A 24,928-nucleotide genomic window follows, 5' to 3' on the forward strand; every position below is an offset into this window, starting at 1 on the left:
TCCTAGGCTCTGTGGTTTAACCCACAGCGCCACCTGTGTCCCGTGTGTTGCTGTTACTTTACACCAAAAACAGCAAAGATTCTTGTGAAGCATTTATCACAGTATATATGTGTGTGTGTGTGTGTGTGAGAGAGAGAGAGAGAGAGAGAGAGAGAGAGAAAGCAGACCCTCCAAGTGTCCCTCTTTTCCAGGGACATCCCTGATTGACAGCTGTCCTGGTTTCTGATTTGATCCTGGAATGTCCCGCTTTTGCTTAGGGTGCCCCTATTTTCATTCGAGAAATGTTGGAGGTCATGGCCTTATCTGACCCCCAAGCCGTCTGAAGGCAATCCTGTATAGGAAAGTTTGTTTTATGTTTTTATATATGCTGGAAGCTGCCCAGAGTGGCTGAAACAACCCAGTAGGAATATGTGGGTTTTAAAAAGTAAAATTATCATTGTGAAATGGGACGTCCCTATTTTCAACGGGAGAAATGCTGTGTATATGAGAGGGAGGGAGTTTACTTTTTTAACGTCGCAGCAGTCCCTCTTGAGTCTTTTTTTACGTTCATAACCAGATTTGCACATCTGGGGCCTAGCCCGCTTCGTTAAGGCCTGAGCTCACTTGGCTTTCCCGTTTCCATGGAGACGGGGCGGTTGGTCTCCCTCCCTTTCCCGCGCGCTGCTTTATGAGGTAAAAAACTCGCGCCACGACAAAGAAACAAGGGCCAATAAGCAAGGAGGCGGTGACAGCAGAGAAGGAGTGAAGGCTGAAGGCGGCGAAGGGCCGCTGTCCTGTCCCCGCCCCTTCCCTCCCTAGCTCTATCCTGATTGGTTGGATTTGAATAACAGCGGGCCGCGCAATGGATGTTGGGAAGCGGGAGGGAACGTTCAAACCGAACCTTCGCCAAGAGGGCTGCGAGAGGGAGAAAAAGAAGGACGAGCGGGGCGGCCTCGGCGAGATGAAGGCGGCCGCGTGAGTGACCCGGGGCGGGGTGGAGTGGCGCCTAGTTAGAGGCCCCCCAGCCAGAGGCCCCCCAGCCCTCCCTTTAAAGTTCTCCCTCCCTTCCTCTTTCCCTTACTATTTTCCTCGAACAAAAGCTCCCTTATATCGTGCAGATTCATGTCTGAGATGTACTTATATACTTATCTCATGTACTAGTCTGCATTCATTATCTCTCTAGCTCTCTCTGTATCTATATGTCATAAAATATATATGCTGCTTGATTGCAAACTTTGTTAAACTATCTACAAAAAGTATAAAACAAAAAAATGGGTATAAACAGTTCAACAACTATTTAAAACGTTGAAAAAAATAAAAAGCAGCGACAAACAGATTAGAATACAGACCACTGTTTTATGTATCTGGGTAGACTTGTCTAAATTAAGATGTTTTAACATATACACGCATATGTTTATATAGATAGTTGCCTATTATTATTGTACAGTAATTAATTAATTGCTTTCTAAAGCACTGTCTCAGTGAGATTTACAGATATGGCTAGCAGCAATTTGAAACACAAAATAATGAACACATTTAAAAGACTAAAAATTACTTGTGTGTATATAAAATCGTGTGTGTGTGTGTGAGAGAGAGAGAGAGAGAGAGAGAGATGGTATCTGTTTTAGATTTGAATTGATTTATATATGCAATGGTTTTAGCACTATTACCTATGTAACTGTTCTGCTTAAGTAATTATATTGAAAATTGCTTTGGGATGCCTAGTGAGAAGTGATTCATAAATGAAATAACATTGAAAAAATTCTCAGATGCATATGCATATAATCTCTCTCTCTATAACCTGTATATCAATTTATATAAATAGGGTAGATTATATATGAGAGATTCTCTCTTGTATTTGTATTGCTTGGTAGCAGGCTGTCTTAACAGGAGAGATTGGAAGCTGGGCTGTATCTGGCCCTGAACTGTTTCTGTTCTAGCTAGCCATAGTAAGAGCTGCTAATAGACTTATAAGAATTGGTGCCTGAGTTTGTTTTATTTCTTCTCCTCTTTGTTCCTCAATTCCTTTTGTGACATGTATTTAATACTGTAAGCTTGTAGGCAGAGACTGTGTTTTTAGTAAGCTGCTGTAGGAGCCTTTTTGGTTAAAGAGCAGGGTAGAAATGCTCTAAACAAGCAACTACATAATCTATGCATGCTACTTAACTAAATCAGGGGCATATCTCTAAACCGTGTTACAAAAAAGTGTTACTAGCTTTTTCCAGAGTGACAAATGCCAAAGGAAAAAAGGTTAGATTCTTATACAGTAATGACCTTCAACTTTATGCACTTCTATCATTTATAAGCACTGTGATACTAGGATCATACAATAGTTAAAAGCAACAGGTTCCTGCCATGAAATGCTAGTTTAAAATAAATGATGCTCCTCTCCAGGCATCATCTGTGTCATATGAAGGCAGAAGCATTCCAGAGTCTGACTTCTTTCCTCTGTGCAACAAAACTGGGAGCTGGGGAGGAACAAAGCAGTTATGTTTGTGAAGCCATCCTTTACACAGGTTAACGTTAACATGTGAACCAGTTCGCTATCTAATTTTTAAGAGCACAGGAGATGATGCCGGCAGAGGCCAGAAGGGATGAATGTGCCTGTTAACCAGCCACCTTGACTACCTTTTCTTTTAATAGAGTGGAGGGATATAAACAAAATAAATGTGTGTTCTGCTGTTCCTCCTGTCTCTAGTTTCCTCTGTGTTTGAGATTCTTTTTTTTTTTTACATGCACTTCAACTCTAGCAGAGCATTTAAGACTGTCCTGGAGTCCATTCTAGATTGCCTTTAGCTGAAAGCCACAATATTGGAGAAGCAGGGGGTGTGTGGGATTGCATATCTTCTAAATTGAAATGTTCTGTATGTGATATTTTGTTTAAGTAGCATTAGTAGTGCAGTGCCTTTCTGCCTCAGCTGTTCTTATCAATGAAAACTATTTCACATGACTTGGGGTTGACATGGTGACTTGAAGCGTGCTTCTGCATTGTTGTCACACTGATCCCAGAGCAGTCAGGTTATTTGTCTCCTGTGTGCCTTGGTTCTTCATTGACTTGCCTGATGATCTTTCTTTTTTTCATTTCCAGGAAAAGCAAAACTCCAAGGAAGCCTGGGCAGAAAAATGGATCTAGCAACAATTTGAAGGACCCTGTTGGGGTAAGTGGCTGATACAGGGGAAGGGCATGGGATGTAAATGCAAACCTCATGTGATGTGTGTTTTTCTTGATGAATAGGTGAGATGCTCTGTCAGCAGATCAACATAGGCAGAGTCTGTAAGCAAATATGGGCACAACTTCATGTTTCCCATGAATATTCTCTCTTCCACCCCTTATCTTCTATGACAGTTAATTGAGGTCTCAGTCAGAGGTTCCCTTCACAGCTTTGCTACTTTTATTTACTTTTATTTCTATCCCACATTTTCTCCAAGATACTCAAGGTGGCATTCATGGCTCTCCCACTCTCCATATTGCCCACACATCTACCATATGGGGTAGGCCTAAGGTCACCCATTGCATTTCCCGATCAGGTGGGAATTTGAACTTTGTTCTCCTAGGTCAGGGAGATCCCACCTTGGATCCTTTCACATAAATACATCAGTGGTTAGACTGGTTTAGGTATATAAACATGTGTTAAAAGAATAATGGCCTGTGATGACAGCTGAGCTTTAATTTGGCTGATTTTTCTGATGCTATAAGATGCTCGTTAGTTTTGTCACACAGTCCTTTGTGAGAGCAATAAGTGGAAATATGTTTTAGGATTTTTGTCTGATTCCCAGCTACATTAAAAATCTTGTATTTCTGTCTCTGTGGGAAGTCCTCACTTCCAGCCCTGAGGGCAAATTTCTTGGTTCACAGAAAGAAATTATTTTAATGATAGATCCAAGGAAATTGATTTTGTTGTTGCCTCCTCTCTTTCCAGCATTTTCTTAATTCTTGCATTTGGTTGTCAGTTCGATGTCTGTCAGTCAACATTACATGCCATTCAAGCTGTTGGAAGCTATTTTTGTGTGGTCCTCTAGTTTCTTTCAGAAACACCTTTTATATTTATGCAAACCTTGGGTCCCTCCCCCCCCCAACCTGCTGTTTTGGTGCTTTTGTTTTGGCTACCTAGTAGTGGGCTCTTTTCCTCCTAAAATGGGGGCTAGTGGTGGAAGTTTCATTTATCTCACCTGCTAGGCTTATTAAGACTTGGAATCTGCAAGCTGTGACATTTCTAAGCACTTTTTCCTCAGGTGTACTGCCGGCTGCGCCCACTCAGTGTGCCAGACCAAGAATGCTGCGTAAAAGTGATCAATACCACAACAGTCCAGGTTCACCCACCAGATGGATACCGAATTTTCCGCAATGGGGAGTATAAGGAGGTAAAGCCTGCTGGAAAGTGGCCAGCAACCAGAAGCTGAAAACTGAGGTTCTGTTGGGTTTAGATTTGGATCCTTAACGCTTGCAGGGAAGTTTCTTCCCTGGAGGACAAATTAAAGCTTTGTAAAAGGCAAAACTTGTAATGAGAGGACAAGTGCCCCTCTCATGGGACATAACAAAGAGATCCTCTGGATAAGACCAAAGGATGGCCTAGTTCAGTAGCCCACAGTGTACAACCAGATGCCCCTGGGAAGCCCACAAGCCATGCATGAGAACAATAGTAGTCTACCACTAAATTTAAAGACTATCTACAGAAACATTGTAAAATTAAGGAATGTTAGAAGGATGCTGGAATGAAGTTATGTGGTTTTAGCAGTAATGTTACAAAGGAGTATGTAAAAATGGATTGTTAACAGGTGAGAATGTAAAGTTATAATATATTAAGATAAATTATTAAGATAAAAGCAAAAATGGAAAGGATTTGCTGAAATAACTAATTGAACTGGAATACAAAAAAGGGAGGTGTGAGGAGGTCAGGGAAACAAGTAAATGAAAGACAAGACATGGAAAGATTGATTTGTTTTTACTTTTCTGTATTTTGTATTTTTTGTTTCTTTTTGTTTCTTATTTTTGTAACTTTTTTGAAACTTTAATAAATATATATATATTTTTAAAAATAGTAGTCTACCACTTCTCCCCAGCAGCTGGTAGCCAGAGGCTTGCTGCTTCCCTTGATTATGCTCCACTACTGCTTGAGATGGGGAGCTAATAGGATCTTGGGGGAAATTAGAGTAAAATGTGTTTATTAGGAATTAATATGCTGAAGCAATGCTAAATATCCTCTATCAGACATTAGGCAGGAGTCCCAGTATCTATTTTTAGATGTCTATTGAAAACCTTTTTTTAGTTCAGCAAGCCTATCTAGATATAAATTATGTGTATTTTTAAACATTTTACTGCTTTTATCTCTGTGTTATTGATTGTTATTTTAGATTTGCTTGTTTTTCAGAGAGTTTTGCTGATTTTATCTGCATTTTAGTAATATTTTTATTACATACCGTGCTTAGAGTTTTCTGAGTAAGCAATCAATATTTTTTTTTCTAAATTAATAGAAGCAAGACGGTCTAGAAACAGCAGCAAAGTGCTTGCTTGTTGCTTCATAACAGCTTGTTGTCTTCCTCTTCAGGTTCAATATTCATTCAAAGAGGTTTTTAATGTCGGTGGGACTCAGAAACATGTGTTTGATGTTGTTGCCAAACCTCTAGTGGATGATCTGATTCATGGGAAAAATGGTACGAGAGGATAGAACATTTCATGCTCTAGCTGATATCTAACCACTGATCTCTCTTTTTCTAAACTTGCTAAACTTTCTAAATGCTCCTCCTGCACATTCTGCTATAACTGCCCAAATATTAATTAGGAACTACTTTATTTTGTACTGATTAAAAGCATATATGGTTTGGAGTATCTTCAGCCCAAATACACCTATAATAGATCATCCAATCTTAATTGAATAAAATACTTCATTTTCTGGAGGTCGGTGAAGTTTTAAATTCCTTCTTCATAGCTGCACCTAGGCTGAAGAAATCTTTATTTGAAACTGACATCTGTTTTGACCCTGCTGGGCAGAGAAAGCTTTTTAAAGTTTGTTTTTCTCTGTTCCTGCCTCTGTTGTATTGTTTGGATAGTATGCATTTATGGTACAGTTTGATTCATTGTCAGCCAAAGTGTTTTTTTTGTGAAACAGAAGGATGAAGTAGACATTTGCCTATAAAATATGTTCTCTTTGACTCCTAGGCCTCCTTTTTACATACGGTGTCACTGGGAGTGGGAAAACTTACACCATGACTGGTTCTCCTGGTGACGGTGGCCTGCTTCCTCGCTGCTTAGACATGATCTTCAACAGCATAGGATCTCTGCAGGCCAAACGATACGTAAGTCTCTTCCTACCAAGTCTTGGTGTGTAAACGGTTTTGTTGCCATTGCCAAATGCTTAACTTACAAATTATTGAATGAACAGGTTGGGATGCATTGCATTTAAAGACACACAATGTAGGTAGAGTCCTGGAAGGCAGGATAGCCCCCTGCAAACCACTTGGGTGGAGTTCAAAGGGTCTCTTTTGCACTTACTGCTTACTCTGTAGCTAATAGAGTTTGTGCTTCTTTTTGTAAAAGGCAAACTGAGATGAAAGGGAAACAATCAACAGCAAAAGTTCAATGTGTAGATCTCATATTTTCTGACGAGTTCTGAATCAGTGCTCCCTATCATGAATGTTAGAAACTTTTGTTGTTGGTTGGACAGGCTTGATTATAAAATTTCTTTCCTGCCCTTCATCATAAATGTGAAGATGACAGCCAGCACAGGGTAAGCCAGGGTTCAAATCCCTCAGCTACTTGAAGCTCACTGGGGAACCCTGGGCAGTTGCTATCTCTCAGCCTAACCTTCCTCATAAGGTTTTTGTGAGGGTAACATAGGATAGGGAGGAGTCAATGTATGCTGCCTTGAGCTCTTTGAAGGAAAAGTGGGACCTAAATGTAACAGATAAACATCAAATCAATAAGCTTGGGGTTTGTAACAACAATTTAAATAAAATACAGTGAGATCAACTCTTCCCATTCCCAACTTTTCACCCATAATTAAAATATAAAACTACCAATATCTCACATACCTGTCTCTGTGCAGACCCAACAGAATGACAAAGTATGACAGAAGAGGGAGGTGTTCCTAAGGTGTGGGGCAGGGCTATCAGTAAGAAGGTCCTGTGGTGGGTCATAGCCCCCTGGCATCCTTCAAAGACTGAATCAGCATTGCCGCTCCCCACCCCAGCTGATCTTAAGGTCCAGGCACGTGAATTTTGAAGGATGTGAGTTTGAGTAGAAATCTTCAGCTGGTGTTGGCTGTCGTTCCTGCTTCTCAGGTCTAGAAGGTCTGGTCTGAGATAGCAGAGACCACTGGCCAATAGCCTAATTGTGACACTATTAGTAAAATAAAATTGCTACTTTCCTCTTGGAAAGACTTACCTTATTTCTGAAAACCTTTTACCTCAGGTGTTCAAGCTGGATGATAAGAATGGGGTTGAGGTGCAGTGTGATGTTGATGCTTTACTTGAACGTCAGAAACGAGAAGCTTTTCAGACTCCGAAAACTCCATCTAACAAGTAAGTAGCAATAGGCGGCTGGGGCACCCTCATCCCATCAGGGACTGCCATAAATCCGTTGTCAAATATATCAAAATTTCAACTTGCTGTGCAATTTTTTATTTTAAAAGCAGGCGGCAAATTGACCCTGAAATAGCTGATATGATCAATGTCCAAAACAACTGCAAAGCAGAAGAAGTTGATGAAGACAATGTTTACAGTGTGTTTGTCTCCTACATCGAGATCTATAACAACTACATCTATGACCTTTTGGATGAAGGCCCCTTTGACCCCATCAAACCAAAGTGAGTAAACTTCCTTCAGCCTGGCTCTCTGAATCTGACAGCTAACCAGATTATAGCTACATGGAATGTAAGTGACAGAATTGTGGTCTGGTGTTTCGGATTCCAAAAAGTAAAGTTGGATATAGATTCCAGATCTGGTGGTTTATGCCTTGGGGAACAAATGGATTGTGTCTGTTTCCAGAACATTGGGCTGAGGTAGTATTGAGGAAATGTTTCTGTAATAGTGAACATTACTGTGAAGCAGTGTCATGCTTACAGATGCATTGCAGAAGTCAGCTTTGGTACCAATATGGGTCTTACCTAGCCTTGGCGTAGGCACTATTCTCTTCGTCAACATTTCTTCGACATCTTTGGTCAAGGGTTATGCAGAAGCATCACTGAGCACACTCCTTTTTTTCTGAGGCTGGCATTGCCCACAAACAAAAGTCTTCCAAACTCTGGTGTTTGCTGGCTGCCTACATAGGAAGTAACCCCAAAACAGACTTTTAGGAATGTTCCAAAAACATACAAATTCTGCCACAACTTCACCTAAAATTCACAGGCATACATTCCAAAAGCAGAAAATGTCTTGGGAAAATGCTCTGAAAAGGGTTGTGTAGTGGGAGAAAGGCGGTGTGGGCCTGTAACACTTGTAATTTCTTTGCTAGGTGGAGCAGCTGTGGCACTCCAGTGCGAAGTGCTGACTTTATGTATGTGCACAGGTTATATTTTCCTCTTGTTAATGTGCAGTTGGCTGTTTTGCACTTAGTGAAACTGGTGTGATGTCTCCCATTGGCTTTTCTTCCCTGCAGCTTGTTGTTGATAGCTGACATGTACCTGAGCGTTTCCCTCCCTATATGAAGCCTGAATGGCTTGACCTTCCCTCTCTTTCCCTTCTTGCCCGAATAAGCTAATCCTGCATGGCAGCTTGTGCTGTAGCTGACCTTGGCGTGGTTAGTTTTTGGCTTCCCCTTGCTAGCAATAAGTATGTTGGTGCTGGCCAACTCTCATTGACACCCTCACTCTTACAGACTTCCCCAGTCCAAAATTCTCCGTGAGGATCAGAATCACAACATGTATGTTGCAGGATGCACGGAGGTGGAAGTCAAATCCACAGAGGAAGCTTTTGAAGTCTTCTGGAGAGGTAGGAAACTCCCTGGACTCCTCCGAAGTGCTGCCCTTGTGGCAGAGGACTGCCACAGAGGAAAACATCTGGCACAGAGCTTCCTGTTCCTGTCCATTTGAGCCCTGATAGAGGGTTCATAATGTCCAGTTCTTTGTCTTCTAAGAGCAGCCAGTCAGGTGCCAATAGGAATCCCAAGCAGTAGGGCACAATTCAACAGGACTAGCCCCACCCTGAAAATCAGTTGCTGAGGGTGGGGGACAATACCCAGTCCTTGTGAAAGCACAGTTGGCATAACTAATTGCCATTGATTGCATTATCCCATGAATTTGTCTCACACCTTTTAAAAACCACTTGAGCTAATTGCCCTGTTTTGTGTTCATGCATATTCCATAAGTCACACATTGTGTCTAGTGCTTCCTTTTTTCTGTTCTGTATTGCCTGCCATTGAAATTCATTGATTAACCCCAACTTCCAGATACAGGAGAGGGAGAAAATCGTTTCCGTGTCATTTGCAACTTGATAAATCCTCCACATCCTCCTTAAGCTGTCACTCACACAAACAAAACATCCCTCCCCAAATATATTGAATTTTTCTCCTGGGGGAAAAAGGGTGCTCCAAGCCTTGCCCCTTTTGGCTTCCTCTTCCTGTATGTTTTTCTAGCTTGGACCACCTTCAGCTATACCTGGAATGCTATTGATTGCTATGTGTTCAGTCTCTGCTAGATTAAAGGACTTCTTCCTGCTTTCTACCAACAGGCCAAAAGAAGAGGCGCATTGCAAACACTCAGCTCAATCGTGAATCCAGCCGTTCCCATAGTGTGTTCCTGATCAAACTGGCCCAGGCACCACTTGATGCCAGTGGGGATAATGTTCTACAGGTAAAATCAAGAGGAGCTAAGGTGAAAGCACAGCTTCTTTTTTCTCTCCCCCAACCCATTCCTAAGAGGTAGATCAATTAAATGACTCCCATCTGATAGCCAAGGTATGGGATGTGGAGCTGGTTATAGATCTCCCAACCAAGGCCTTGAAAGAGCTACTGCTCTTTCCAACTTGTGGAGGAAGATCCTTTTCTCTCATTGTGGTTGTTTCTTTATTAAAACTGTGACTCCTTCCCTTCTCTTGCAGGACAGAGAGCTGATAACCTTCAGCCAGTTATCTTTGGTTGACTTAGCAGGGAGTGAGAGAACAAACAGAACCAAAGCAGAAGGGAACAGACTACGGGAAGCAGGTAGGGGTTGTGACTTCCTTGTCCAAGCTTTGCCACCCTTTTCGGGCATGAAAACGAAATGTAGCCCCATTCATGAAAGCTTTCCTTTGAAGCCCGGTGGGAAACTGTATTCTCTGATAGAGCAAGGAGGACATTTCAGTTCCTTTGGGGTTGCCCCCCCACCAGGAGTAGGCGGGGCTAACTTGGCCCAGACTGTGCCCTGCCTTGTGACTACAAAGGAGGGTCTCTGTCCCGTCCCCCCCACCTTTTCTCTCTAGATCCGCTCCCTTAGCAGGGACTTGGGTCGTTTTCACAATCAGAGGGTGGGGATTGTTTCCCACCCTCTAGCTTATCAAGAAGAGAAATGGTAACCTCTGCTGCAATGGATTTAAGCCAGGAGCACTGCCAGCCTGTCTCTAGTGCCGGTGGGCTGGCTCTCTTCAGATGTCCCAAGCAACAACTAGAGTGCAGCTTGTGTGTGCCAACTCCACTGACAGCACTTCTAAATCCCCAGTAAATGTCCTTACTCTGCCAGAGAAAACAGGCTTTTCTTACTGTACATAGGAGAGTGAGCAGAGTATTTGACTCACCCTGCTAACCTCTGATTCTGCTTTGTCCTCTTGGATGATTGGCAGGTGGCAATGATGGGCAGGTTAAGGCCATCAGGGACGTTTTTCCTTATGCCTTTCTTAAATGGAGTTTAACCAAAATAATGGCTTGTCACAGTAGCAGCCTGTGATAGATTTTCTGTCTTGGAGAAGGAGCTGATAAAAGGTTTTCCAGTGAACTTGAGATCCCACAGCCTCTGAGGGGAAACCCTTGGACAATAACAATGGACTGAAAGAAATGAAACTGGGCTTTGATATATTGGCTGATTAATCCTGTACAAAAGGTTCTCTTCTGAGTTTCAGGAAGAGGAGGCTGACAGTTCAATCCCCTGGACTGGATGTATTTAAGAAGACAGTGGGGGTTGGTTGAGGGCAGTGCCACATTTGCCCAAACTGGCTAGCCTCCACTTCAGTCCAGTCTGAGAGGGCCAAATGCATAGAAAGTGCCCTTTACTCTCCTGAGAGCAGGAAACTTACAGTATGAAAATGTCCCTGTTTTTTCACACCACGTGTTGTGACTAGGGCATGGTTTGGGGTGAATAATGGGCTACACCTTTCCCTCTCCCCTCCAGGTAATATTAACCAGTCCCTAATGACGCTGAGGACCTGTATTGAAGCTCTGCGGGAGAACCAAACTTATGGGACCAACAAGGTGTGTGGTTGCTGCCCATTTCTGTGCGTCTCCCTATCCCCTGGCAGTCTTTCTTCCTGATAACTTTTTTCTTCTTTAGAACTTAAGGACTTTTTTCTTCTTTAGATGGTCCCTTACCGAGACTCTAAACTAACCCATCTCTTCAAGAACTACTTTGATGGAGAAGGCAAAGTGCGCATGATAGTCTGTGTGAACCCAAAGGCTGAAGACTACGATGAGAGTTTGGTAATCTAAATCTTCTTTGAGCTTCCTTGCTCTCATCTTGCTGAAATTGGGATGGAGGGGAGGGCTACCTTTATTTATAAGAACTTTACATCTGAGGAGGCTGGTTGACCCAAACAATGAAGCACAAACCTGCTCTATAGTGGAACTACCTTTTAGAGCAGAATTAGCTTGTGTGTTATAGGATGGGTGGGAGAGAGAGAAAATAATGTGAAATCCTTAGATCTTGCATACACAAATCTGTTGGTGTGTAATTAGGCTTGACTAATGTCTCCATTTCCTGTTTAATTGTGTTGTAAAGTACCAGATCCTACATACTCCCTTATATCATTATTTTGTAGCAAGTCCTGCGATTCGCAGAGCTCACCCAAGAAGTAGAGGTTGCGAGGCCTGCTGAGAAGCCAGTCTGCGGCTTGATCCCTGGTCGACGGTTTAAGAACCAGGCCTTTCGGGAGGAGCTTTCACGGCAGCTGGAAATCCGAGGTGGACCGATTGATGGAGGTAAATCACAAGAGGCTGCTTAGAGTGCCCAAAGTGGCACTTATCAAGCAACCAGCAACATAGACTTCTCATTCTAGCTTATTCACCTGTCTTAAGCCTTCCTGCTTTGTACACACATACACAGAACTGCCTGAACATGGTGTTCTGGACCTGTGTTCTCGCGTTCAATGTTAGCTGGGTAAGAGCAGCAGGAGGTGTGTTGGAAGGAAAAGGGTTAAACCACCACCCTTTTCTCCCCCTCCTCTGTTGCAGAGCCAGTCCTGTCTCACAGGAGGCATCAGGGTATTGTTGCATTTCAGCCACTGTATAATATGAGGTTTGGCCCAGAATGTACGTACGTGTGTGTGTGTGTGTGTGTGTGTGTGTGTGTGTGTGTGTTAACCCTTAAGATCTTTTTTGTGGTTATCTTGATAGGCGTGCATTTGAATTAACAGAGTGCCCTGTTCTAGCAACCCTCCATGCACCTGGGATCCAGGCTCTGTACAGAGCACCCTGGCAGCTATTCCTCCTGTTGGGAGCTTGCCAGAGCCCTGGCCAAGACATGTTCTTGAAACAGCTACTTCATTGTCTCTTGCAGATCGGGAGCGGTCTATCACAGAGGTGCTGCTGCAGAATTTCCCCCCAATGTCTTCCTGCGAGCTTCTGGACATCCATGATGACCAGACCCTTCCTCGACTGATCGAAGTGCTTGAGAAACGGCATCGCATCCGGCAGATGCTGTCAGAAGAGTTCACCAAAAATGGTGAGCTGTATGACTCTCCTGACCAAAAGTAGTTATGCAGGCAGCTCAGGCGACTTCAGCCTTGGTGGTAACTGACCTGGTGCCCTCCTGTTGCTGCTGAAGTCTACTTCTTATCCTCCCTGGCCGCTGGCTGGGGTTGAAGGGAGTTGGAGTCCAATAATAGCTGGGGGGCACCACGCCTCAGCTATTCCATTTTTTAAAAAAATCATCTTACGAACACAAGAAAGGGCCTGCTGGATCAGGCCAATTGCTCACCAAGTCCAGTATCCTTTTCTCACAGTGGCCCAACCAGATGAGTGTGGGAAACACTCAAGGAAGATCTGAGCCCAACAGCACTCTCCCCTTCTCTGGTTTCCAACAACTAGTATTCAGAAGCATTGCTGCTTCCAACTGTGGCAGCAGAGCATAGCCATCATGGCTTATTCCCATTCATAGCCGCCTCCATGAATTTGTCTAATCTTCTTTTAAAGTCATATAGGTTGGTGGCCATCACTGCCTCCTGTCTGAGTGAGTTCCGTAGTTTAACTGTGTGTTGAAACACTTTATTTTATCTTTCCTGAATCATCCAACCCTCAGCTTCATTGGATATCTAGGCATTGTAGTCTTCTTGCTTATACAGTCTTACCTTGGTTCTTGAATTTAATCAGTTCTGGGAGTCAGTTTGACTCCCAAAACAGTTCGAAAACCAAGGTGTGGCTTCCAATTGGCTACAGCAGCTTCCTGCAGCCAATTGGAAGCCGCATTGGACGTTTGGCTTTCAAAAAAAGTTTGCAAACTGGAACACTCACTTCCAGGTTTGCGGCATTCAGGAACTGATTTGTTCGACAACCAAGACATTTGACTACCAAGATTGACTACCAAGAATCTGATGCTTCAGATTCTAAGCAGGGATGCCTTATTTTCTGATCAGAAGATGCAACTGGTAGTGAATTCTCCTAGTATCTGCCACCTGAAGCACTTTGATATTGTCTTCTTCTCTGGTTTCTGTCACATGAGGGTTTCCACATAATTCCCATTTTACAAATGTGCTTCCACATCCTTGGGGACATTCCTTCATTTTATTAGCATGCCGCTTTTCCACAAAGAAATCATTCTCAAAGCAGTTTACAATAAAGAAAACAGGAGGGCATTTTGAAGCAAACACTGAATTTCATAATAACATGGCAAAATATGACAATGGCATATATAACATACAATATATATATATATATAAATGTAACAAGATTGTATAAACAACATCTATCCTCCAAGGGCAAAAATGGTAAGGGAGCCTTACGCTTTTACTCTGGTCTTAGAAACACACCTCCCATGACATTGCTCCCATGGAATGACCCAGGCTTCCCTGGCGAGTTGGCCTAATCCAGTCAGTAATGCAGATTGCTTTTTCTTTTGTTGCAGTGCATTCTGTCAAGGGGATGCTTCAGGAGCTTGACTCCAGTATCGTCTCCAAGGAGAACTATGCACAAGTTAAAATGGCTGAGAGAGACAAATTTATAGCAGCCCAGAAAACTGAGATTGAACGCCTAGAAAAGAAAGCAAAAACTCTGGAATACAAGGTTTGGGTTCTGTGCCTTTATGTTCTTTAAACATGTGGGCTATTTCATATAAGTCTAGGAGTGCAGCATCTCAGGCCCAGAGGCCAAATGCAGCCCTCCAGCATTCCTCATCTGGCCCCTAGGATGCTACCCAGGACCCACCCCTGTTAACTCTGCTCCTTGAGGGTGTTTGCCTGGCTGGAATGTGTCCTTAAAACTTGAGAATGCTGTGTGTGTGCATGGAGAGAGAGAGCTCTCTGGTTTTTGTATGGCTGGAGTGTGGCTTGTGCATAAGAGTCTCTATGGTTCTGCCCACCACTGACTGCTGCCCTGCTGCCCACAGGATGGAGTGGCTCTCAGCCTGCAAAAGGATCCCTGTTCTCCTCTCCCCACCCCAGTGCAAGTGGAACTCTTGTAACTTGCTGAGCACTATGCTAACCTAGAAGTTGCAAGTATGATAGCTTTTTTGACTTGCTGTCCAGCGGCAATCATTTTTGAGGCTGTCATCTTGAAACAGGGGTGTCCTCTTTGCACCTGCCTGACAGTTGCAAATTATGCATGTTTTGACATTCATTTGCAGTGCAGGTTCTTTCTTTGCCCCCAAACCTCCCCTCTATTTTGGATGTAAGGGTGGGTGTGGATATGGAAGCATGGGGGTGTGTAAATGAAGTTTTCAGAACAGAAAGTGGACTTTATCTTACCAGATCGAGATACTGGAGAAAACGACAACAATTTACGAAGAGGAGAAGCGCAACTTGCAGCAGGAGCTGGAAAGCAAGAGCCAGAAGCTGCAGAGACAAGTTTCTGACAAGCGCCGCCTTGAAGCACGGTTGCAAGGCATGGTGACGGAGACAACAATGAAGTGGGAGAAGGAATGCGTAAGTGTTGTGTGTGCCCACACACTGGGCTAAATACTGTTTTGGAGGCAAGCTGCTTGAGACACAATCCGAATGCTTCCAGGCAAAAGTTCCTAGCACACTTCATAATGAGTCAGACCATTGGTTCATCTAACTAAGTACTGTCTACACTGACTGCCAGCAGCTCACCAGGGTTTCAGTCTTTCCCAGCCCTACCTGGACATGCCAGGGCTGGAAGCCATGACCTTTTGTATTGCAAGGCAGATGTTATGCTACTCCCTGCTCCCTGTCATTTTACCATGAGGCAGTGCTGGAGATCATTTGAGCCATTCCCTGCTACGCATTAGGGGTTTTTGAATGTTTTATGTAGTTTTGTAGTAGTTTTATGTAGTTTTTCAATTTCATTGTTCTGCTTGGGACAATGACAGTAAAGATATCATATATCGTATGAGAGCTGGCAGGAAAGGGTTAATGCAGTCCTCCTAGTTCTCTGCTCTGCCTCCTATGAAGAAGGAATTGAGCTGTTGGACTCCTGGCTAATTTGGGAAGTACCTGCTGATCTATGTGGTCCTCTGCTTATTTGTGTGCATGAGATATATTGATTTTTGTTCCTGGTTTTTCTGTTTGTGTGTGTTTTCCCCCTCAAGCCTGACCAGGAGAAAGGTACTTTGGGTGTCCATGACATGTTGAGGACTTTCGTTCGTTCATTCTCTTCCTCTCTATCATGGCTGCAAAGGCATCCTTGGGTGTCTGTACCATGCCCAGCAGCCCACAGTCTCTTCTCTACTGGGACAATATGAAAGGGATAAGAGGAAGTCTGTATGCCCCAAAAGCTTTGATGACTGACTCTCTGGTCCAGGCAAAAGGGGATCCTATCTACCCCCACCAAGGGCCCAGGGAATCATTCATCTGTGTGATTGTGGTATCCACCCCACAGGAAAGACAGTCTTTGTGCTGCTGCTCAATACTTGCAGGGCTCTTAGCGGGGGTAACATGTCCTCTTCCATGGGCCCATAGCATCTTCTCTTCCTGTGGTCCTGTCCGGAGCCCTTTCTAGCACCACTTGGCTCTCTCTCGCAGGAGCGGCGGGTGGCAGCCAAGCAGCTGGAGATGCAGAACAAGCTCTGGGTGAAAGATGAAAAACTGAAGCAGCTGAAAGCCATTGTCACGGAACCCAAGGGCAGCAAACCGGAGCGGCCTTCTCGGGAGAAGGATCGGGAGAAGCCCCTGCAGAGGTCCCTGTCGCCTCCCCCAGTCCCTGTAGGTTGTCTTTAAGTGTCTCTTATGTGTGTTTGTCTGTGCGTCGGGCAGAAGCATTAGAGAAGCTGAACTGTTCAGCCTGGGAGGCTTTCTGGGGCTAGGGGATTTTGTAGTCCAGTAAGGGAATTTGGCTGCGAGTGCGCCGAGTCCCTGCGTCTGTTCCCTGCTTTTGTTCTTTCCCCCAAACCCTCTGTAAATCTGCTTAATCCAGACCGGTAGATCTGGGGGCCACGGTGGGTGTCTGCCTGTGCCGGAATCTGGGGGCTGACTGACTCTCTCTCCCCTCTCCTTGTTTGCTAACTGCACCTCTCTTCAGTTTTCTAGTCCCTGTGTCACTCAGCTCCCTAACACCACCAACTTGCCTGCCGCAAGCCAGCCACAGCTGCACAGGCGTTCTAACTCCTGCAGCAGCATTTCAGTGGCCTCCTGCATCTCGGAATGGGAGCAGAGGACGCCTACTCAGAGCAGCAAGCACCCCGGCGGTGGTGGCAGTGGCGTGCCCAAAGGCAGGAGTAGACCTCAGGAGCTCCAGCAAGCTAGGCACTGTGCCATGTCAGACAGAAGGCGAGGCATGTGCTGGACCGGCGCCCTCGAGGTCCCCAGCGCTAGAGAGGCTCTAGAGGTAGAAGAGGACCTGTGCTGCAGGGTTAGTGCTGCTCCTCCTAGCTGGGGCTTGATGCTGGGGTGAGCCTGGCATAGTGGCTCAAACGTTGCCTTTCCCCATCTCCCGAAAGCCATGGAGAGCGCAGCAAAAGCAAAATCGTGAGAATACAATATATAAGAATTAAAAGAAAAAATAAAAATTTAAAAATCAACGTGCATAGTTAATCTGCTATCTCCCACCTTCACCTGCACCACAGACACAGTGTGGACCACCTGAATTAAGCTCACAGACCAGTTTGGGACTTAATTTTGGAGCCCAAACAAAACCTTTCTAGGAAATGGATTCTAGCCAGACTCTGCTTGTCCCATGGCTGTAAGCTTTCCCGCATCTGGGGCTGGGTAGCTACTTTTAATTGACTCTCCATTATAAAGATCTGAAATATGTTGTATGCTAGACTTCTCAACATGTAAAACCTGCATCTTTTTTGCTTTAAATTGCTATGAGGTAGCTTTCCAAATAGTTGAAATCTCTTTCAGTTGGGATTGTTTAAAGCACACACTTAAATCTGTTGCCAGCCAGTCCCAAACACACATCAGCTTGCTTAAACGTCTTCAAATAGTGAGATCAGCCTGTTGATGCAAATTAGCTGTAAATCAGAAAACTTATACTGTACATGCCTCCAATCAAGAGTTATTGATTTTCTTTCTCTGCATCAATCAAGGGCAATCAAAACTTTGGAAAGTGCCTCTGACAGGTTGCAGTGGTGTTTGTGTCACACTGTGTGAATCTGCACCCGTCTTTCCCATTAGCCGTGCTGATGAGAGTTGTAGTCCAGAAGGCTAGGGGGCACCAGGTTGGGAAAGGTTCTTCTAGAGCCCTGGGGTGCTGGGTGGACCAGTATAACTAACAGGCCAGTTCCATGAAATGGGACAGTGGCCACTGTGGGCAACAAGGCTGCTACAATGCAGTGTTGTAGGCTAAGCATAGGTGACTATGGAAGGCAAAGTTCATGGGCTGTACCTGATGCTACTCCAACTCAGAGTAGGCCCATTGGCATTAATGAGCTTCAGTGAGTCATGCCCAATAACTTTAATGAGTCTACTCTGTGTAGGACAAGCATTGGATACACCCCAATGAAATCTTATTACTTAGGTTTTCCGGGATGTGAGGAATGTGGGGTTGTCCCATGGTTGAGCCACCTGCCCCCATCAGTCCTCACCATTGGCTATGTAGGTTGGAGTTGATGGGACTTGTAGTCCAACAATGTGGAAGGCCAGAGGTCCCCCCCCCTTGCCTTCCTCTCTGCCCCTGCATCAAGGGCTTCATGAGAAAGGAATTATAAGTGCATGGAGCTGCCCAGGCTATTTGTCCCTCTAGCCCAGAATGTGCTCTGGTATGAGAGGGGCCTTTCCTGTCACTTCTAGTTTGACCCTCCCAACAACCAATACCATAGATGTAGTCCTGGGCCTTCTGCATCCAAAGCTCTTGAACTACATGGTCCCTCCCCAAGCTGGTCTTCTGGGTTCCTGTTGCTCTATAGCCACATTACACAGATGCTTATGGTGGCTCCCATTGAGTACATGTCCAGCAGTCATGCTAATGGGAGCTGTGGTCCAAAGCATTGGAAGATTCACAAGCGGGTGAGGACTGTCCTGGGAAAACCTGGTGGCCAGGGCAGCTTGTTGGACCTTATAATGGTGATCAGGCCTACTTGAGAGCAAAGGTTACCTTGTCCCAACATTTCTCCTCCCCACTCCCTGTGTGGCTGTGAAACAGCATTTTACCTCTGGAGCATTTAATCTGAGTGTCCATCAGCAGGGCAAAAGGCAAAGAGGCAGGAACGTTTGATGCTCAGCCAACTTAGGAAATCTTTGCAGGTGGGGGTGTTGCATTTGTCTTGTCTTTTGTGTGCATACTTGATTTGGCCTATTGGAATTGAAGAGTTTTGCCCATGGACTGACCCCACCCTCCTTGCCCCCAGCCTGGTAATGTGCCTGCGTTCAACACTGTTGCTCTAAAATCAAGACTACTTGTTATCCTTTGCTCTTCCTTTTCCAGCTCTTCCACCCTCCCCAAAATACTACGATTGCACCTATAAGATTTATGCATGACACTGAAGGGATATCTTAAGAGTTGGGGATGAGAATAAAGTGACTAAAGATTTTGAATTGCTTTGTTGACTTGGCTCTCCAAAGATAAGCTTGGGTGAAATTTGCTGCTCATCCCCTTTGCATCTCTCTCTTCCTTTTGGGACCCACTTAGAATGCTCCGCCAGTTCGCATCCGGCACAGGCGTTCTCGTTCAGCCGGGGAGAGATGGGTGGACCACAAGCCTCCCTCCAATGTCCAGACTGAGACAGTCATGCAGCCCCACGTCCCCCACTCCATCACAGTGGCGGCTGCCAACGAGAAGGCCCTAGCCAAGTGTGACAAGTACATGCTGACCCACCAGGAGCTGGCTTCCGACGGGGAGATTGAGACAAAGCTCATCAAGGTAAAGGGGGCCAGCAATCAAGCAGGCAGGCAGGCAAGGGAGCTTTCCCAAATGTGTGCCTGTTTTCTAAGAAAGTCCTCCAAGCAAACTTTGAGGCTTGTTGGGCTGCAAAGCAGCTGAACTCTCGTGGGGCCATTAGAATTCTACACATTTAGAGCAGAGGGGCGTGTGGAGAGATGCATACAAATGACAGTCGCATATTGTGCACCGTTAACTGGCATGATTTCAACCTTGGGCAATTGAAAGCTGGCCGGTTGAAATCCCAGAAATTAATTGCATGCAGGGCAGAGAGCTCCAAAGCTCCTTTTGCACTGAGTTTTCCTGGCATGGAAAGTGCTTTTTAATCTCTCAGACTTGCTTACTGGGCTCGGAGATGCTCTTGTGAGATCTCACGGGAACTCAGATGGCCCTGTGAGATATTGTGAGAGCATCCCAGAGCTTGGCAAGAAAGGCAGGGATGGTTGCCTGGGGGCAGTTTAGGGGTATGTTTTTAGCATATACATGCCCTTCCTAGAATGCAGCCCACAAGACGTGATTCTACTGTATCAATTTACATTTTCACTGCCTTCAAACCCAGGCTAGGCTTCCTAGACTGGTGTGGCCTGATCTATATATCTGAAAAAATGGAGCACAGTTAAAACAATGCAAGAGTAGGAACCTCAGCTGCCCCCCTCACCATGCAAAGAGCTTCTTCACTGTTCCTGTCTTATAGGGTGATGTTTACAAGACCAGAGGAGGTGGCCAGGCAGTCCAGTTCACAGAGATAGAGACCCTGAAGCAAGAGTCTCCAACAGGGTGAGTTTTCTAGCCCAGTTTTCTTGCCCTCTTAAAACGCACAGAACCAAGATGTCCATTCATGGGGCTTCTCTTGCTCCTGGGAGTAGGGGGAGGGCCCAGTGAGACTGCTGTAACTTAGTATCATGACATAAAGTATTTATGTTTATGTTTTTAAATACGCTGTAAGCCACTTGGAGAACTCTGTGTACCCAAGGCTAGTAAATAATATGAGGCAGGTTGCTGCTGCAAGGCCAAGAAGTGCATCTCCCAGTGGATTTGACCAGACTTGAAGTTTTCAGGGCAGGATCAGGTTTGATGAGCAATCCTTTAAACTAACCATTTGCTTTTTCCAGATGAGTAGCCATAAAATTCAATACAAACATAGAACTATCCTTAAAACAAGTTCCATTTGAGATCAAGGTATAAAAATACGCAGTAAACAGACCAAAAAAATGGTTGTCAGAAAATGATGGCAGTCTTGATGTGGGGGGCAGGTATTGCTCCCCTACCCGTTAATCTGTGACTAGTTCACCTAACCTCTGGACAGGGGGTTTGACCTTGAAGGCCTTGGCTTGTGAACCAGCCAGGCGCCCTATTGTGGCTTGCTTCTATCAGCTGGACACAGCTTCCCCTCAACTGATGTTCCTTTGCTTCTTCCAGCCGCAAGCGAAGATCGTCTCCCTCCAGCCGTTCACCTGCAGAGGAGGGTACAGAGTCTGAGTGGACAGATGTAGAAACAAGAGTAAGTTCCAGGGAGGCCCTTCTTCGTGTGCCTCCTCCATGAGAGATCTGGAGTGTGGCCATACGAGAACAGGCCTTTTCTGCAGTGGCCCCCTGTTTGTGGAATGCTCTCCCTGGGGAGGTTCAGCTGGTACCTTCATTATACACCTTTAGGTGCCAGGCGAAAATTTTCCTCTTTAACCAGGTCTTTGGCTGATTGCCATCTGGTGCCCTTTTAAAATGTGCTGTGGAAGGGGGGATTATTGGGTTGTCGTTTTTATTATGTATTTTGTGATTTTATGTTGTAAATTGCCCTGACAGGTATAGAGCAATATACAAGTATATATTTTTTGTTACTGTTGGTGTTATTATTATTATTATTACAGTGGTACCTCGGGTTACATACACTTCAGGTTACAAACTCCGCTAACCCAGAAATATTACCTCGGGTTAAGAACTTTGCTTCAGGATGAGAACAGAAATTGCACAGCAGCGGTGCGGCGGCAGCAGGAGGCCCCATTAGCTAAAGTGGTGCTTCAGGTTAAGAACAGTTTCAGGTTAAGAACGGACCTCCGGAACGAATTAAGTACTTAACCCGAGGTACCACTGCATTAGGCCTGGTGTAACCCAGGGTGGGGGGTGAGCAGCAAAGCCTGCTGCTGAGTTGCCTCTTGATCCCATGTGGTCTCTCTGTGTTTCTCTGTCCAGTGTTCTGTCGCAGTGGAGATGAAGGCAGGCTCTCACCTGGGGCCTGGATACCAGCACCATGCTCAGCCCAAGTATGTTTCTCTCTCCTTCTCACCCCTCACTCCTAAATACTGAACAAGGCTTTCTGCTTCCCTAAGCTTGTAGCTTTGTGTTCTTGAGAAAGCTGGGTTTGGAACCAGAACCAGGCTTTCTGCTTAGGGCCTGAAGACGAACAGGAGCTGTGCCTGGGAGATGCTGGCTTTGGGGTGTGGGGCAGAGGGGGCAGAGTTTATTATTGAGGTTTGGCCTCTTGCAGATAGGTGCCGACCAAGCTGTGGAAGTGATCTCTTCAGCTCAGGGGACGAAAACATGGCAGTTTTACAAGACATGTTAACAGGCAGGAAAGAGGGCATCAGAGGTAAAAAAAGAAAAGAAAAGGTTACTGAAAGTTCTGAGTGGGGAAAAGCTATCATCAGGACCTGGAGAAACCTGTAAGGTAGTGCTGTGTTTGAGTTACAGAGAAGGCAGGATGTTCCATAGGACAAGGAAGCCTGCTCATACTCTGCACCCCCTCCCCTCAGTGGCTTCTGGATTTCCTTGCTGGGTGTTGCTCACATATATTTTACAGCCACACAGGCTAGAATCCTTTTTTGTCCTCTGGGGTGCCGAATCCTGCCCTGCCTTGGGCAGTTGCTGCTCCCTACGTCGGTCCCTCCTGACCAATTGGCTCAACTGCAGAAAGCTTTTCTTGAATGTTTTGTCTGCTGGGTAGGGGTGGGGGAGATGTTGGGATCTGACGGCAGCTCCTGGGAGCCAAAGGGCCAGAAATAGCCTCTTGCAGGAGTCTCTGCGGGGGCACCAGAAGGTTTTGGGGGCTGCCTCATCGCAAGGGGCTCTGCTTGTGCGCTGAGAATTTTACATCAGTCATGACCTTCCAACTTTGGTGTGTGTGAGGGATGATCACAAACCTTTCTTTCCTTTGCAGGCGCAGAAAACCATGAACTGTTGGAGATTCCTCCTAGGACTTCTTTGGCAAAGGGATTATTTGCAAGCCTACATATGCTAGGCAAGGAAAGAGCCAAATATATAATAAAAGTACATTTCTTTTCCTTTGGCTCTCTTCTGTTGTGGCATTGAAGAAGACAACCTTGTTTTGTTCTGTTACCTCTTGACTGGATATAAGACTCCATTGCATAGGGCTCAGCTGTGTTCCTTGCCACCTTTTTTGTCTTCTTATGGGTATTTTTATGAGACTGTATTAAAAATGTGCTGCTATTTATTTAGCTGTCCTGATGCACTTTAGAATGATCTTGACGCCTGTTTAGAATGGCAGTCCTGGCAGTCCTGCCCAAGCTTTCAGCTGGGAATGGCTTTGTCCTTAGACTGGGAGCATCTGTGCCCCTGCAAACCGGTGGAGAAGGCCTTCTCCTGCCAATGTATTCTGAGCAGTGGGAAGGATGGGGCTCTCAGTGCTGGCTACCTTCTCTCTTTGTTTTGTTTGCTATGCATGATTGTAACGGGGCACGATGAGTAGACATCTGTGTAGGAAGGTGACTATATTCACGTGTGATATATATGTATATTTTAAAGGGCTGAATTTGCCAATAAATTTTCACAGCATCTTGCATTCTGTGGTCTTCCTCGTCTACTTCTAACATATCTGGCAGTACTTTTAAAAAAGCTTTCTCCCCTCCCATTGACGTCATCGAGACGGAAATGGCCACAGCCTGTCATCTGGGGTGAAGTTTGTTGATAAAACGAAGGGGCATTTGATGTGGCATGACTTTATTCTCCCTGTAACATAGCCAGGATTGGCCCCAGCTGCCAGAGGAACTTGTAGAGATGGAATGGAAACGGTTCAGAAAAGCACAACCAATACATTCAAGGGAATGAACATTCCCTGATGAGGAATTATTAAAATACTTGGGGCGTTTTAGTTTAAAAAGGCGAGTACATGCTAGAGGTGTATAAAAATTACTGGTGGTATGGAGCAGATAAAGATTTTGTTCTCCCTTTTTCATAATGCTTGGACTCCCAATGGGCTCATTCCACGAAGCTGAATGTTGGGAGATTGGGGACAGACACTCATCATGTATTGCATTACAATTTGATCTTGTGCTGGAGTTCTGTTCCAGGTATAGTGTGTAACTGCCACCGTGCCAGCATGCTCCTGGGGCTAGTGCACCGAGTGGTACTTGCCTCCCCAAGTAAGGCAGAGGGCTACCTTGCTTCCTGGGTAAGTCCTGCTCAGTTCGTGGCCTCTGGGATGCTCTTGAGGCCACCCAAGTTCCTGCAAGATCTTGTGAGAGCACCCTAGAGCCTGTGTGCTGAGCAGGACTTGCCTGGTAAGCAAGGCAGACAGCTTAAAAGTGCTTTCCACATAGGGAAAACCCAGCACAAAAAGAGCTTTAAAGCTCTTTTCCTTGCATGCATTTAATTTACACAATTTTAGCTGTTTGGTTTTCAATTGTGCATAAGATGCAACTGTGCTAAATTTACTCATTGAATTCATATCCCACCCTTCCTCTGGAAAGGAGCCTACGGTAGCAAACAGATACACAGTTTGAAAAGGAAAATAAAAAGAGTTATGACATTCTAACATTCTAACAGCAGTTACAGTTAAGAACATTCTTCCACTCAGTGATCTTGGGTTTGCCAGGAGCAGTCTTCTTCAGCCGCCCAAATCCTGGGTGAACAGGAATGCTTCCAAACTCCTGAAAGTGAATAATGATGGAGACAGGTGCACCTCACTGGGGAGGGCATTCCACAACTGGGAAGCCAGCACTGAAATGGCCCTGTCATAAGTGAGCACTAACCAGGCATTCCTGCCCCTTACGTAAAACAAATTTGCTACCATAAAATACGGTGCTAGTCACTAACCCTGATGGCTTTAAAAGGGCATTAAATTCATGGAGCATAAGACTATCAGTGTTGTTTGCGGTTATTCTTCCTATGGTGTTGAAGGCAGTAAGCTGAATATATGCAAGAGAGTGCTGTTGTGCTCAGGTCCAGCTTTTGGGCTTCCCAGGGGCATCAGGATGCTGGGCTTTTGTTTGATCCAGCAAGGATTTACCCCATGACCAAGGCAGGGGAAGAGATTTTCCTTTCCTGCTTCCTCTCACCTCTCAACCCTTGCTGGTGCTATTTGCATTTTTTTTTTTTAAATTGCAAGAACAT

At 45.0% G+C, this 24,928-nt stretch overlaps 2 protein-coding genes across 13 annotated transcripts in view; both read left to right on the forward strand.

Annotated features, from left to right (window-relative positions):
* MAP2K5 (mitogen-activated protein kinase kinase 5) overlaps positions 1-24,928 on the forward strand; it is a 933,658-nt gene that overhangs the window by 751,423 nt on the left and 157,307 nt on the right. The gene's annotated exons all lie outside the window — the stretch shown is intronic.
* On the forward strand, positions 113-23,376 carry KIF23 (kinesin family member 23). Of its 12 annotated transcripts, XR_014541628.1 has the most exons (25): positions 716-954; positions 3,068-3,137; positions 4,213-4,341; positions 5,526-5,631; positions 6,137-6,273; positions 7,388-7,497; positions 7,608-7,781; positions 8,429-8,470; positions 8,792-8,904; positions 9,643-9,764; positions 10,012-10,114; positions 11,274-11,353; positions 11,459-11,578; positions 11,917-12,076; positions 12,654-12,818; positions 14,217-14,374; positions 15,058-15,231; positions 16,291-16,470; positions 16,787-17,116; positions 19,337-19,567; positions 20,280-20,362; positions 21,005-21,086; positions 21,773-21,843; positions 22,068-22,169; positions 22,737-23,376. XR_014541628.1 is itself a non-coding variant. In XM_083586358.1 (24 exons), the coding sequence occupies exons 1-24, from the start codon at positions 842-844 to the stop codon at positions 22,750-22,752; spliced, it is 3,069 nt and encodes a 1,022-aa protein (XP_083442484.1). In that variant the 5' UTR covers positions 716-841; the 3' UTR covers positions 22,753-23,376. The 12 variants fall into 12 exon arrangements, 9 of the variants coding, with proteins under 9 accessions (XP_083442489.1, XP_083442485.1, XP_083442484.1 ...); XR_014541627.1 differs by lacking the exon at positions 8,429-8,470 and having other exon boundaries at positions 113-954; XM_083586358.1 differs by lacking the exon at positions 22,068-22,169.

The sequence above is a fragment of the Podarcis filfolensis genome (assembly GCF_964270895.1).
Source record: "Podarcis filfolensis genome assembly, chromosome: 14".
NCBI classification, from domain to species: Eukaryota; Metazoa; Chordata; class Lepidosauria; order Squamata; family Lacertidae; genus Podarcis; species Podarcis filfolensis.

Bases quoted from the DNA above. Each gene is read 5' to 3' on its own strand.
- KIF23 (XM_083586358.1), top strand. From the start codon at position 842: ATGGATGTTGGGAAGCGGGAGGGAACGTTCAAACCGAACCTTCGCCAA. The intron at 7,782-8,428 runs GTGAGTAAACTT...TTTCTTTGCTAG, and splicing joins TTTGACCCCATCAAACCAAA to GTGGAGCAGCTGTGGCACTC. The intron at 8,905-9,642 runs GTAGGAAACTCC...TTCTACCAACAG, and splicing joins TTTTGAAGTCTTCTGGAGAG to GCCAAAAGAAGAGGCGCATT.